Raw genomic sequence first — 13,295 nt, forward strand, 5'->3', positions numbered from 1 at the left:
AACTATAAATCAGGTGATATTACAAGATCATTCTCTTCCAAAAGAAATCTCAGTACTGTATTAATAGGAATAAACAGACTGATTCACCTATACCAATCACTATAAAAGCTAAAGATATTCCTTCAAATGATTAACACTGAGTAGTTCTAAGGACTCAATTCTGGACTGGATCCTGAATGGAAAACTGCACTTAGCTAATAGCAAGTAGATGTTTCTCAGGGTCTAAAATGGAAATAATAATCCCAGTGCTTTAGCCAATAATGGCTGACTTTCAACAAAATTGTTTCCATGTTTCTCAGGATTGGCAAGACAGTGATCTCCTAAATTATAATGCATCCTTGTACTAGGAGTTCCAAAGAAGGTTTGGAAATCAGAGCTGCAAAGCTCCAAATTGCAGGACCAATCTGTGAGTCCTGTATGTCTTCTTGGTGGGGGCAGGGGGTCTTGCAATATCCTAGCAGGTGAGTTCTGTTGCTATGATGACAGGCATTCTTGTAGAGGAAGGGAAAACAGAAACTCAGGATTAGGAGGGGTTACAGAATAGAAACCATGACACCTTCAGCATTACTACAATGTTGTTTACTTTCTCACATGATAAATCTACAGATGGGATTGAGATGAATGTATGAAAGAGTATGTATGACAACAAGCTTCATGAATGCTAGGGTTCTGATGATCTTGTACATGACTCTCACCTCTAACTCAGGAAATTAAGCAGAGTGGAAGCTTACTATTAACTACCTACCACAATTATGGGCTCAGGTCACTAGCTAGACTTGTATGATCTTTAGTAGTTAAATTATTATTTAAGTATCTCCAAGCTTCTTAAATATAAAATTGTTTCAAATAACCTCAGGTAAAAAATACAGTTTTACACTCCACAAAACACAATCCTTGTTCCAGAAATTAGTCACTTGGTTTTCCGTGGGACAGCACTTCCTGTAGCTTTTCTTCATTCACTTTGTCTGTTCAACTGGTTGTGAAGAGACTTCAGAAAATTCTCTCTACATGCATCATATAAGTCAAAATATGCGCATATGTCTCTTAGCAAAGGGAACAAAAAATGCAAATGTCTAAGGAAAAAATTTGGGACATATTTTTAGAAAACACAACTTTTTACTCAGCAAATGAAGCCAAGGAACACAGATAGCAATGCCCAAAATAGCTTGTTTTCCTAAGCACCCCCTGTTTACTAAACTCACATCACACATCACACACACAAAATCACTTATGGAGGAAGAGATTCAAATGAAGGATAACTAATGTTATTTCCAAATCACATTACTGACTGTTCTGAAAGATACTGCACTCACCTTCAATTCAATGAGGAACAGAAGTCCAAAGTAACTCATAAATTTTCTACCACACAATTTCAAAGCCATGTGGAAGATTTTATCTTCCAGTCATATCCAAAATCCATTTCACAAATAAAACAAATATGTAATTTCACCCAAACTTCAGATCTATCCAAAGAGAGTGCCAGGTTCCTTAGGTTCAGTAAAGAAGTTTCAGCCATAATTCTCAATTTTTTTCTTCCCAGATAAGGTGACGAGAAAAACACCAAAATTTCACACTCAACTAATTCTCATCTTCAAGGGGAAAAAATGGCACAGTCAAAAAAAAAAAAAAAACTCAAAAGAAACTGAAGACAAAGGTTTTAGTCAGGGTGCATCAATTACTAATTTTGTACTTTGGGACACGAAATTTAATTTCCTGACCCATAGTAAAATCAGCATAAGTCCACCTCAGAGACTGATGAAAGAACTAAGTGAGAGGTAGGAGAAATATTTGTGAAAGCCCTTTGGAAACAACAGAGCATCATCTAACGTGAGGTAGTAGTATCATAATTATTATTGTTGTAAAGAATGGCCATCCATTTGCTTTTTCCTTATTTTTTTCTCTAAGGAATGAGCTGAATCTTTACTTTCATCTTGGCATAACTAGAGATAAGTCAGCCTTAGTTTGGCTTCTTAAAAAAGATACAAGTCTAGGGGCACCTGGGTGGCTCAGTCAGTTAAGCATTCAACTGTTGATTTTGGCTCAGGTCATGAGGCTCATGGTTTGTGAGTTTGAGCCCAGCTTTGGGTTCTGCACTGACAGTGTGAAGCCTTCTTGGGATTCTCTTTCTCCCTGCCCTCTCTCTTAAAATAGACATTAAAAATTAAAAAAAAAATAAAGACACCAGTCTTTCTTGACTGTCCATTTTTAAATCTCTCCCTACTTGGTCCTTGTTTCACCCTGTCCCTTTCCCCATTAGCTCCTGGTAAACGTGAAAGGCATTGCTAAACTCAGTCTGTTCCTTAGTCTGAGACCAGACCTTGACCTGAGGGCCCGAAAGTAATCACTAAAACTCAGGGAATGGGAATATGTTTCATAATATTGGAACTAGAAAAGGGGATGATAAAAAAAAGTATAATGCAGAGTACAACAACAACAAAAAAGTTAAAAAGTAGAGTATCACTTAGATAAGTTTCCAATGGAATCCTACTGGTCCCTTCTTCAGTAAGTTCTTCTTATATGAAGGGTTGAACTATTACATGTCTTTTAATTTAAATTTTCCAAGACTTTGTTATACTAACTTGCTAGAAATATACAGCCACCAAGTTATTTCAAGAAGAAGGTAGCACATTGGATGACAAAATCAAACTACCTGATTAGGAATCTTGCCTCTGCCATTTACTGGCGGTATATTCCTGGGCAAATTACTTAACCTTTTTTGTACCTTAGTTTCCCCAGTCATAAATAAGGTTAACAGCACAAGAATATTAGGGGGATTAAATGAGATAGGGAATTCAGGCAGCTTAGCAGTTCTTGAGGTTGAGAATATGGTACAGTGCTTAATCAATTATAGCTGTAATTTGATTTATGTCAAACATTTAACACCTCTGTATACAGACAGAACTACAGATAGTCTAGATCACTGGAAACAATAAAATCCTAAAGTTTCTCTTGAGTAAAATCAACTTGTCCCAGCACTTAGATACCATGTCTACATAATCATGCATAAAGGGCTGCTCAGGTTTTAAAAGATAAAAAAAAAAAACTGTGTTAGAAATTATTTGAGAAAACCATGAAGCATCAGCAAAAACATCATTTTACAAATTCTAAAATAGAATACAGGACATATAATGGGATCAATTATATTTCTCTGGGAACGTCTGATAGGCCTAACAGATTAAGGAAATATTTTAGATTGAAGAAAGCTTCTAATTCTATTTTATATGGCATAGTCATTGAACTGGGATAATGTGATCTATACCTACACCAAGCTTTATGGTTTCAAATTCGAAAGATTGCAATTAATGCTTCAGTTTACTCTGCTCTTGACCCTTAAATTATAGTCCCAAGCTTAGTGCCACTTAATACTTCTATTATTGGCCTATAAATGGGAATAAAAAATAATATGCATTAATTATGAGTGGTTGAAAGGTAAGGTCAAAATAAAATCAATCCACAAGAGAAACACCTGAAACAATCAGAAGGAAAGTGAAACCACACAATGTCAGATAGAGGTAAATGGCTCCTGTGTCAGGACAGCACGGTGAGCAACTGTCTTACTGACATTCATTCATCCTGAGTTAACTGGGAAACTGCTCTATGGTACAATGACCGAGCAAGAAAGGGTTCTGAGACATATTCACTTCCAGGCTTCTGAATTGTGTCTGTGATAGTGAAAACAAAAGTGATCCCTATCACTTATTACTGAGCACCTACTATGTGCCAAAAATCATATTGGGCATTTTATATTAATGAATTTATTAACTTGTCCTAACAGTGCTACATAGAGTTGCCAGATACAGTGCATAAAACTTCAGGGTGCCCACTTAAATCTGAATTCAAATCAACTAGTAATTTTTTTATTATAAGTAAATCCCATGCAATATCTGGAACATACACCAAAAAGTATTTGCTGCTTATCTGAAATTGCTGTGAGTCCTGAATTTTATCTGGCAACCCTAAGGCCATGAAATAGGTATTAATAGCCTCATTTTGCTGGTGAGAAAACTGAGATTCACAGAAATTAAGTAATTTGCCCAAGTCTGCATAGCTATCAAGTAACATATCTGGGTTCAAAATCTCTAACAACAAAGCTGGCATTCATAACCAGTATAATGTGCTTTCTCTTTTATTATGCTCTTTCCTACATATCCATCCATCCTCCTGTTGATATTCTAATTGACCCTCAAAATCCCAATTTGTAGACTATATGCCTTATGAATAGTTTTTAGATTTTTCCAGGTAACAATATTCCTTTTTTTAAATGTTTTTTTAATGTTTTATTTCTTTTTGAGGGACAGAGAGAGAGAGAGTCAGAACATCAGCGGGGGAAGGACAAAGAGAGAGGGAGACACAGAATCGGAAGCAGGCTCCAGGCTCTGAGCTGTCAGCACAGAGCCCATTGCGGGGCTCGAACCCACAAACTGTGAGATTGGACACTTAACTGACTGAGCCACCCAGGCGGCCCCAAGTAAGAATATTCCTGTAAATTTACTTTTATGTTTGTTCTAGCTCTTAAAACAGTTTGACTTATATTATAGCAGGTTATGTACAGGTCCCTGTAGTGGACATTCTTCTATGTGCATTTCTCTTTTCTAACATCACCTCTGTTTCCTTTTGGGGCAGTGTCCTTCCCTTACTACATGTAGCCCAAGTGGGAGGAGAAATCAAGGGCTCCTATAATCCTATTATAAAAGCTGCAGGGAGAGGTCTCCTTCTGTCCTATCCTTTCTTTCATCACCACCTCCCAACCAAGGAAAAGGTGCATGACCAATAAGATGGTCTCTCCTAAGTCTTGAAAATTAAGACAAATGGTAATAAAAATAATAAAATAATAAACAAGACAAACGATAAGGGTTTTATTCATTCTAGATAATCAACTAATTTATTTCTTGGTTTCTGTTCCTTTTCCAAGGCTGGTTTCTACAGGCTTTCCATCCATATCTTGCAGATTTAAATTCCTTCTTTGCTTGGATTAAATAATTTGCTTGGATTAAATAATTAATTTCAGTTGCTTATAACCAAAGAACCCTGACTGTTTCTTTGGACGTGACTGTAAGCTCCCTAAGGTCCATGTGTAATAGAGTTCTGCACCATTCCAGTCCCAAGGAGTTATCTTCCAAATAAATATTTGTACATACAAGGCACTCAGAAATGTTTATAAACTCAAAGGGGAATATATTAACTGAATTGTTCAGGGCTAATAGCAAAGAAGATCTACCAGGCTCTCTTGCTTTTTCTTTTTGTATTTCAAAACCAGTCTGAGTGAGCTTTTAGAAAGCACTTTGAGAATTGGGATTATTAACTTTGTAAAAAGTGGATGAATCACTTGATAGGCCTCAATAATACTAAAATGTCCATGATATTTCTACGATGACTCACTATAAATAAGTTTGAGAACTCTTCTATTATCTCTCAACAGAGAGCTATGATGCATTAGTGTAAGTACACTAAAAATAAAAGAATGTAACTGAAGTCACATTTACCTTGCAGAATAGGAGTTTTAAATATATGTATTTAAAAATAGGTTTTTAATTATAATTTGTAATATAATTTTTAATTGTAATTTTGTGCTAAAGAACTGGCCTCATTTATATTTTCTACCATTAATCAATGCAAGTAGGGTTCAATATTTATGATAAAATTATGGATAAACATAATGGTGTTTTCTTAAGGTAAGATCTCTGACATGAGATGCTAAATTATCCCACACTGACATTAAACCATTAGCAAATACCTTAACATTTATTTAAAATTTTATTACATTAATTTCAGCATAGCATGTTAAGCAAACACTGACTCAATTCTACCTGGGTCAGATATGAACAAATATCCTGTGTAATTCTGGGCACTGTAAATTCACAGAGGCAGAAGTGGGTAGGATGGTAAACAATCTTAACATATTTTTGAAGGAAGCACTGAAGAAACTAGGAAATATTTCAGCTGGCAAATAGCTCAAGATGAGTTTTAAAACAACTAAAGGAACATCATTGGAAAGAATTAGATTTATTCTTTGTAACTTCAGAATGCAAACCCGTACCCAGTGGGCGGAATAGATTCCAACAAACAGCAAATAATCATTTAATAAAATCTTCTCTGAATGATGGAGAATACAAAGATAAATTGAATACAGTTCCTGCCTTCCAAGAGAACTATGAAATCTAAAAAACGTATTGACTTTGATAAGGCTTCTAAGTTCAGTGAAGTACTGCAAAGTGGGAGATCAATTGTGACCAGGGAGGTGTAGGAAGACTTTTGAGAGGACGTGGAATTGGGTTACATTTTGAGGAATGAGAGGGCTGGGTAGAGATTTACTAGGCAAATGGGCATTTCAAAAAGTGAGAGGAGCTTATTTGAGAAATAGTGAAGAGCTGGAGATGGTTAAAATAAAATAAGGCAGGTTATGGAGTACAAAAGATAAGAGTATAAATAGGGAGAGGTTAAATTGCAGAAGGCTTGAAAAACTGGACTCATAAGGTTGCACTTTCTTCTGGACAGCCATAAAAATTAAGTAGAGGAAGGATAATATTAATGGTCTACTTTGGAGGAATACTTTTAGATGGTCCAGAATAATAAAGAAAGCTGTGAAGGCAATTCCCCAACACCCAAAACCCTTCCACTGGGCCCTCCATAATTCTCCTCCTATCATCAATCTTTTCTCAGAATGTTCCCTTCATCATCTTGTTCTTATGAAAGCCTGGCTCTTTCACAGGACACTGCTTTCCTATGGCTCTTTACTATGGCATTCTTCTTCTCCTACAGTCCTGACACCAATGGACCCAGAGAGGAGGAAGTATCCTCCTTGAGTCTTAATGCTACCTTCAGACCACTGGTCTTCCCTCTTCCCTAAGCATCCCCAGGCTTGAATCTCAGGTTGTCATATTAAATTTCAATCCTTCATCATTGCATTTACCTGCTGTCTTCCAGGCTATGCTCCCTCATTTCTTGATGAGGTGAACTCCTGGCTTATTATCACTCTTCTAAACACTATTTAATTCTTGATGGTTTCAGTATCTATATAGGGATCCTTCCCAAACCCTGGCTTCTCAGTCTCTGAGAATTCTTTCCTCCAATACTCTTGCCCTGTACCCTATTAGGCACTCATTTCATACCCTAGTCTAGACCTTGTCATTACTAATAACAGCAACCCTCTCCATAATATCAATGCCAAGCATTCCACTCTCTCATTACCACCTCTTAACTTTCTAGCTCTTCCTCCTATCCTGACCTTGACACCCTTTCAACCCCTCTGAAACCTCCAACCAATTGATCCTATCAACTTCCTACTGTTTCTTATCCCCTTAATGGCCTCACTCCCCTCTTTACCAAGCCTGAATCACATAACTAATTGTTATCATTCTTCTCATGCACCTTTGATTCTCTCTCTCTTTTCCTAATTCCTTGGCAAAATCACAACCCTGACTAAATGTAACTGTGCATCTGTTCTCTGTCTTCAACACATGTCCCCAAACAAAGTTAACGAACAACACACAACCATGATAACCTGTCCTACTTTAATTTCATGACCAAGAATCTTGAATGGACTTTTAATGTGGTTTGGCTGGCAATTGTAGTTCCCCTGCCCATACCACATATCACCACACCATCTCCCTCTCCCTTCCTCTCTGAACAAGGCTTTATTCTCATTCTCAGTGATGACCTTGCTTCCCACATTACAGATAAAACTGATACAGTAGGAAAGAACTTTTTAGACCCTCATCCCCCTGCCAACAGCCACACATACTCTCCCTTTCCATCTGCTATCACAGATAAATTATTCATGATTCTATTGTGCATAGCCCTCATCTCTCACTGACATCATGAGTTCTCCCCTATCCTGAATATCACAAATTATCTGCTGAGGATATGCTTTTCTGAAAAAAAAATGCTCTCTTGACTTTACCTCTTCTCCAGCCAGGGCCTTATTCCTTCACTAGCCTTCACAGAAAAACTGCATTTAAAAAGTTGTCCATATTCACAATATCTAATTCATATCCTTCCATCCTTTCTTACACTTTACTCAGGTGTTTATCCCCACCACTGCGCCAAAACCGTTCTTATCTAAGTCACCACTGATCTCCATTTTACTCAAATCAATGGCCAATTCTTAGCTCTCATACTTAATTTTTATCAACATTTAAACTACATAATCACTCCTCAATTCTTGATAAACTTTCTTAACTTCCTAAGCATATACTTCCTACTTTCTCAATATCCTTGACAGGCATTCTTTCTTGGTCTTCATTCTCACCTACCTTTATTACTGGGGTCACCCATATTCCAGCCCTTAATTCTCTCTCCTTCTCCATCTTTACTTTTTCTTCTGTCCTCTCTTTCCATTACATGGCTTTAAAGACCATTTATATATCAACAACAGTTGATTTTGTATCTCCTTCCCAGACCAATCTTTTGAACTCCAGACATGCTGATTCCACCACTCACATGATCTTGCCAGTTCTTGATATTCTCATGTCCATAATTAGACTTCTGACCTTGGTCCTACTTCTTCCTTAAAACTCACAAAATCTGCAGCCTTCTCCATCTCAGTTGATACCAGCCCAATTTACTCAGGCCAAAAATCTTGGAGTCATCCTTAGCTCTCCTTTCTCTCTTACCACACATCTAATTCACTGGGAAATCTTGATGACCCAACATTAAAATAATTCCAGAATTCAAATTCTCACTACCATCTCTGCCACCACTACTTAGGGCAACCATCATCCCTTGACCAGACTGTTAGGATGGCCTCCTATTTGGCCTTTCCCCTTTCACTCTCTCCATCTGTAGTGTATTCTCACACAATAGCTAATGTGGTCCTCTTAAAATTTAAGTCATATAATGAGGTTCTTCTGTTCAAAAGCCTGTAAGAACTCCCATTTTGCAAAGAGCTCTAGGACATTCTAATAGCCTACAGGGCCCTGCTCCATCTGGTCCTCTGGCCTGTCTATGCTGATGTTTCCTCCTCACTCCAAGCTCAGGGATCTCTCTGTAATATCCCTCAAACTACAAGACTCATTCCTCTTTCATGGATGTACTCCCAAAACTTGGAGAGTGCCTGGCAACCTAAGAGGACTTCAATAAATATTTCTTGAAAGAAAAGTAGGTAGAACAATTAGAAAGGTATTAAAATTTGTCAACAATACCCCAATAAAGCTGGAAAAAAATTTTATGAAAAAGCTGTTGTACTGGTTTAAAAAATAGCTAATGAAGGTTCAGTTAAATCTTCCCCTGAAAATATTTATTGAAAGTACAAAAATAAATAGGACAGAATCTCTGCCCTTGAAGACCTTATGGTAGAGAGACAGGTAATTTAGAAAGGTAGAGAGATAGGTAATGTTAAAATACAATGGAACAAAACCAGGGCATCCTAGAGAGACCAGTATGAACAAAGGTTGGGAGACATGAAATCACATCATATGTTGAATAGCTGAAAGCAAGTCAGTCTGATTAGATGTGATGATCTAGTAAATGTGACAACTTGGCTAAACTACAGTCTCCAGTTACTCAATGAACACTAAAGTGATCCTGTGAAGACGTTTTGTAGATATATTTAAAGTCCATAATCAGTTGCTTTCAAGAAGAAAGATTATCCGAAATAATCTTGGGAGGACTGATTCAATCAGTTGAAAGGTCTCAAAAGCAGAGCTGAGGCCTCTCTGCAGAAATTCCTCTTACTGACAACAGCTTCACCTGTGCCCAAAAGTTCCAGGATCCCATTCATGATGGCCTGCTCTATGGATTTCAGACTTGCCTATATATCTTCCCAATTATGTAAGTCAATTCCTTTAAACAAATCTCTAAATATCCATCTTCTACTGGTTCTGCTTTTTTGGTTGAACTGGGACTGATATACTAGAATATAAAGTTTAAGCCAGAGGGGGCACACATGAAGGATGAGAGGCAGGAGGTCTGTATCAGGAAGGGCATTATTTTTAATGTGCTCAGAGGTTGGAACTTTGCCTCAAAATCAGCAGGACCAACAGGGTAAATGGCATGATTAGGGGTAGAGATGAATCATTTAGATTTGATATAAAGGATGTACTAGGTCAGGAAGCAATGGGAAGAAAGAGATGCTAGCGATTGGGAAAGCACCCATGTTACCTCTCAGAGAGGTAGGAGGAGAACCAAGAAAGAAGGTCATCATGGAAGATAGGGAGCAGTGTTGTGGAGAGGCAGTGGCAGTCTGAAGCACCCAGTCTGGTGCATCAGAAGAGTCTGCCACCCAGCACACTATGATAAAAGGAGGTCACTAAGGAGGTCACTCAAGAACAGCTGTGATCTACATATCAGACTGTACTAGATTCAAGAGTGCCTGGGAAGTGACAGAGAAGAGAAAATAGACTATTCTTTTAGAAGCTTGGCTTAAAAGGGAGGAGGAAAAATGGCAGAAGAGAGGAGGGGTAGCCAAGGCCACAGGTGAAGTCTTGGTCAAGGACAGTGGGAAGACCTTCATTTTCTGAAAACTAGAGGAAATAAAAGTATGATAAAATAAGTAGAGATAAATTTGGATATTGAGGGAAAAGAATCCTCAGTAATTAATGCCTCATAGACCTCGGGTAGCTCGGTGAGGTTAGGAAACAAGGTCATCAGTTGGGAGAGAGATGGTGTGACATATCTAGAGATGGAGGTTTAGCTTTAGTTAAGTCTGGGGAGCCACCTGCCAAGACATAACACAGAGGAATCAGGATCACATGACAGTTATACTAAAAGACTTGTGAACTGCTGCACAATTCAATGTTTCTATGAATCAGATTGGCAGAAATGTTGCCTATTCACTGATCTTTCCTCAGCATCCAAAACAATGCTTGGCGTAGAGCAGGTACTCAATAAATTCACTAAAGGAATGAATGAGCAAATGCTTAGATGAGCTTCTCATCCACACAAGCAAATAAAACCTTTTAGTTGAAATGGTCTATTTTAATACAAACTCACTTTAACATTTTTAAGAAATCACAGATGTTTTCCAGAGCCTTGAAACTTAATACAGCTCCAGTCTGCTCTCCTACTCTCCAGAGAATATAACCAGAAGGAAAACCAGATAACCCAGACTTCAACGTGAGCATTTTTAGCTTGGAATTTTCCCTGGGCTATATAGAGCAAATTATCAAGAAAATGGCCAAATCTGTTTTGTTTTATTGTACAATATGGTTTTTTGAACTGAGAGTTTACTCACTTGGACTTTCATTTAGATTCTACCACTGTAGGTAGAACGTAGCCTTAACCTTTTTTGACACATCAAGCTCTTTGTCTACTTGGTCTTTGTGACATTTACCACCAACCAAAGAGAAGATGGGGAAAAAACAAAACTCTTTAAAAATGTAAGTTTAAGTGGAAGTATGGCATAATTAGATCATAAGACAATGCAGGCATCATTAGGGTGCTGCTAAAATGGGTGTGTGTTGAACATTCTCCATGCCTTACCTGGGTGGAAGACTTTGGTTTTCCCATTAGTGATTCCAGAAGAGCTTGCCTCCATTTTTATTGTCCTTCTGCCTGGTGGAAGTGAGGAATGCCTGACCACAGGCAGGCGACGTGACCCTGGGCGGCTTGCGACACTTCGCCGTTGATGAATTTGCAAACGCTTTTCAGCCCCATGAATAGATAAACTTAAACCTGGAATGAGAAATATAAGCATTATATTAACGAAGTCAGTTCTGAATGTTTAAGATGCCAAATTATTTTCTAGCATGAGATACAGGCAGCATAAGTAACTATGGTTCAAATTCTTAAGGGATCCTAATGACACTAGAATTTTGATACCAATTGATTCTCACATTGCATTACTCATTGAACATATTTCATTCAAAGTGGACATCTTCAGTTATCATGGCAAGAGCTTTATGAATGGAGACCCATTACAGTCAAATATTAAAATTTTATCCAAATCCTAGAAAAATATGCACTTATTTGGTTAGGAACGGTTGCTGTGGTATTTGGAATTTTAATAAAAATTGAGAAACTTTTTTCTTTCTTTTTAAAAAATATTTTAATTACAGTAGAGTTAACATACAGTGTTTTATTAGTTTCAGGTGTGCAATATAGTGATTCGACAATTCTACATATCACCCAGTGCTCATCACAACAAATGTACTACTTAATCCCCATCACCTCTTTAACCCATCCCCCCACCAACCTCCCCTCTGGTAACCATCAGTTTGTTCTCTATAGTTAAAAGTCTGTTTCTTGCTTTGTCTCTCTTTCTCTCTTTTTTTTTAGTTTTGCTCATTTGTTTCTTAAATTCCACATGAGTGAAATCATATGGTATTTTTCTTTACCTGACTTATTTTGCTTAGTATTACACTCTCTAGTTCCACTCATGCTATTGCAAATGGCAAGGTTTCATTTTTTTTTTTTACGGCTGAATAATGTTCTATGCGTGAAATATGGAATACGTATGTATTCCACATCTTCTTTATCCATTCATTCATTCATTCATGGACACTTGGACTGCTTCCATAATTTGTCTACTGTTAATAATGCTGCAATAAACATCAGGGTGCGTGTATCTCTTTGGATTAGTGTTTTTGCATTTTGGGGATAAATACCCAGTAGTGCAATTCCTTGATCCTAGGGTAGTTCTATTTTTAATTTTTTGAGGAACCCCCATACTGTTTTTCACAATGGCTACACCAATTTGCATTCTTGCCAACAGTGAGAGAGGCTTCCCCTCTCTCTGTATCCTCAGCAACACATTCCTTGTATTGTTGATTTTAGCTATTCTGATAGGTGTGAGATAATATCCCACTATAGTTTTGATTTGCATTTCCCTGATGATTCGTGATGTTGAGCATCTTTTCTTTGGACAAATGTCTATTCATGTCTTCTGTCCATTTTTTAATTGAATTATTTGTGGAGTTTTTGGTGTTGAGTTATATCGGTTTTTTATGTATTTTGGATACTAACACTTTATCAGATACGTCACTTGCAAACATCTTCTTAAGTAGGTTGGCTTTTAGTTTTGTTGATTATTTCCTTCACTGCACAGAAACTTATTTTGATGTAGTCCCAATAGTTTATTTTTGCTTTTATTTCTGTAGCATTCTTCTTTGTATCTTTGTACAGATTTTTTAATTTTATTTTTATAAAAAATTTTTTTTAATATTTATTTCTTTTTGAGAGACAGAGACATATCATGAGCAGGGGAAGGTAAGAGAGAGAGAGGGACACATAGAATTGGAAGCAGGCTCCAGGCTTTGAGCTGCCAGCACAGAGCCCGACATAGGGCTCGAACCCACAAACTGTGAGATCATGACCTGAGCCAAAGTCAGATGCTCAACCGACTGAGCCACCCAGGCGCC

At 37.4% G+C, this 13,295-nt stretch overlaps 1 protein-coding gene across 2 annotated transcripts in view; it reads right to left on the minus strand.

The window, feature by feature from the left end:
- ANO4 (anoctamin 4) overlaps nucleotides 1–11,580 on the minus strand; it is a 229,315-nt gene extending 217,735 nt beyond the window's left edge. For both annotated transcript variants that reach the window (XM_029955757.1, XM_029955756.1), the window contains exon 1: nucleotides 11,419–11,580. In XM_029955757.1, the coding sequence (XP_029811617.1) occupies nucleotides 11,419–11,473 (55 nt within the window). In that variant the 5' untranslated portion in view covers nucleotides 11,474–11,580. The remainder of the gene's footprint in view (nucleotides 1–11,418) is intronic.
- Between the last annotated feature and the right edge of the window lie 1,715 nt (nucleotides 11,581–13,295).

Source organism: Suricata suricatta, chromosome 10, assembly GCF_006229205.1.
Source record: "Suricata suricatta isolate VVHF042 chromosome 10, meerkat_22Aug2017_6uvM2_HiC, whole genome shotgun sequence".
NCBI lineage: Eukaryota > Metazoa > Chordata > Mammalia > Carnivora > Herpestidae > Suricata > Suricata suricatta.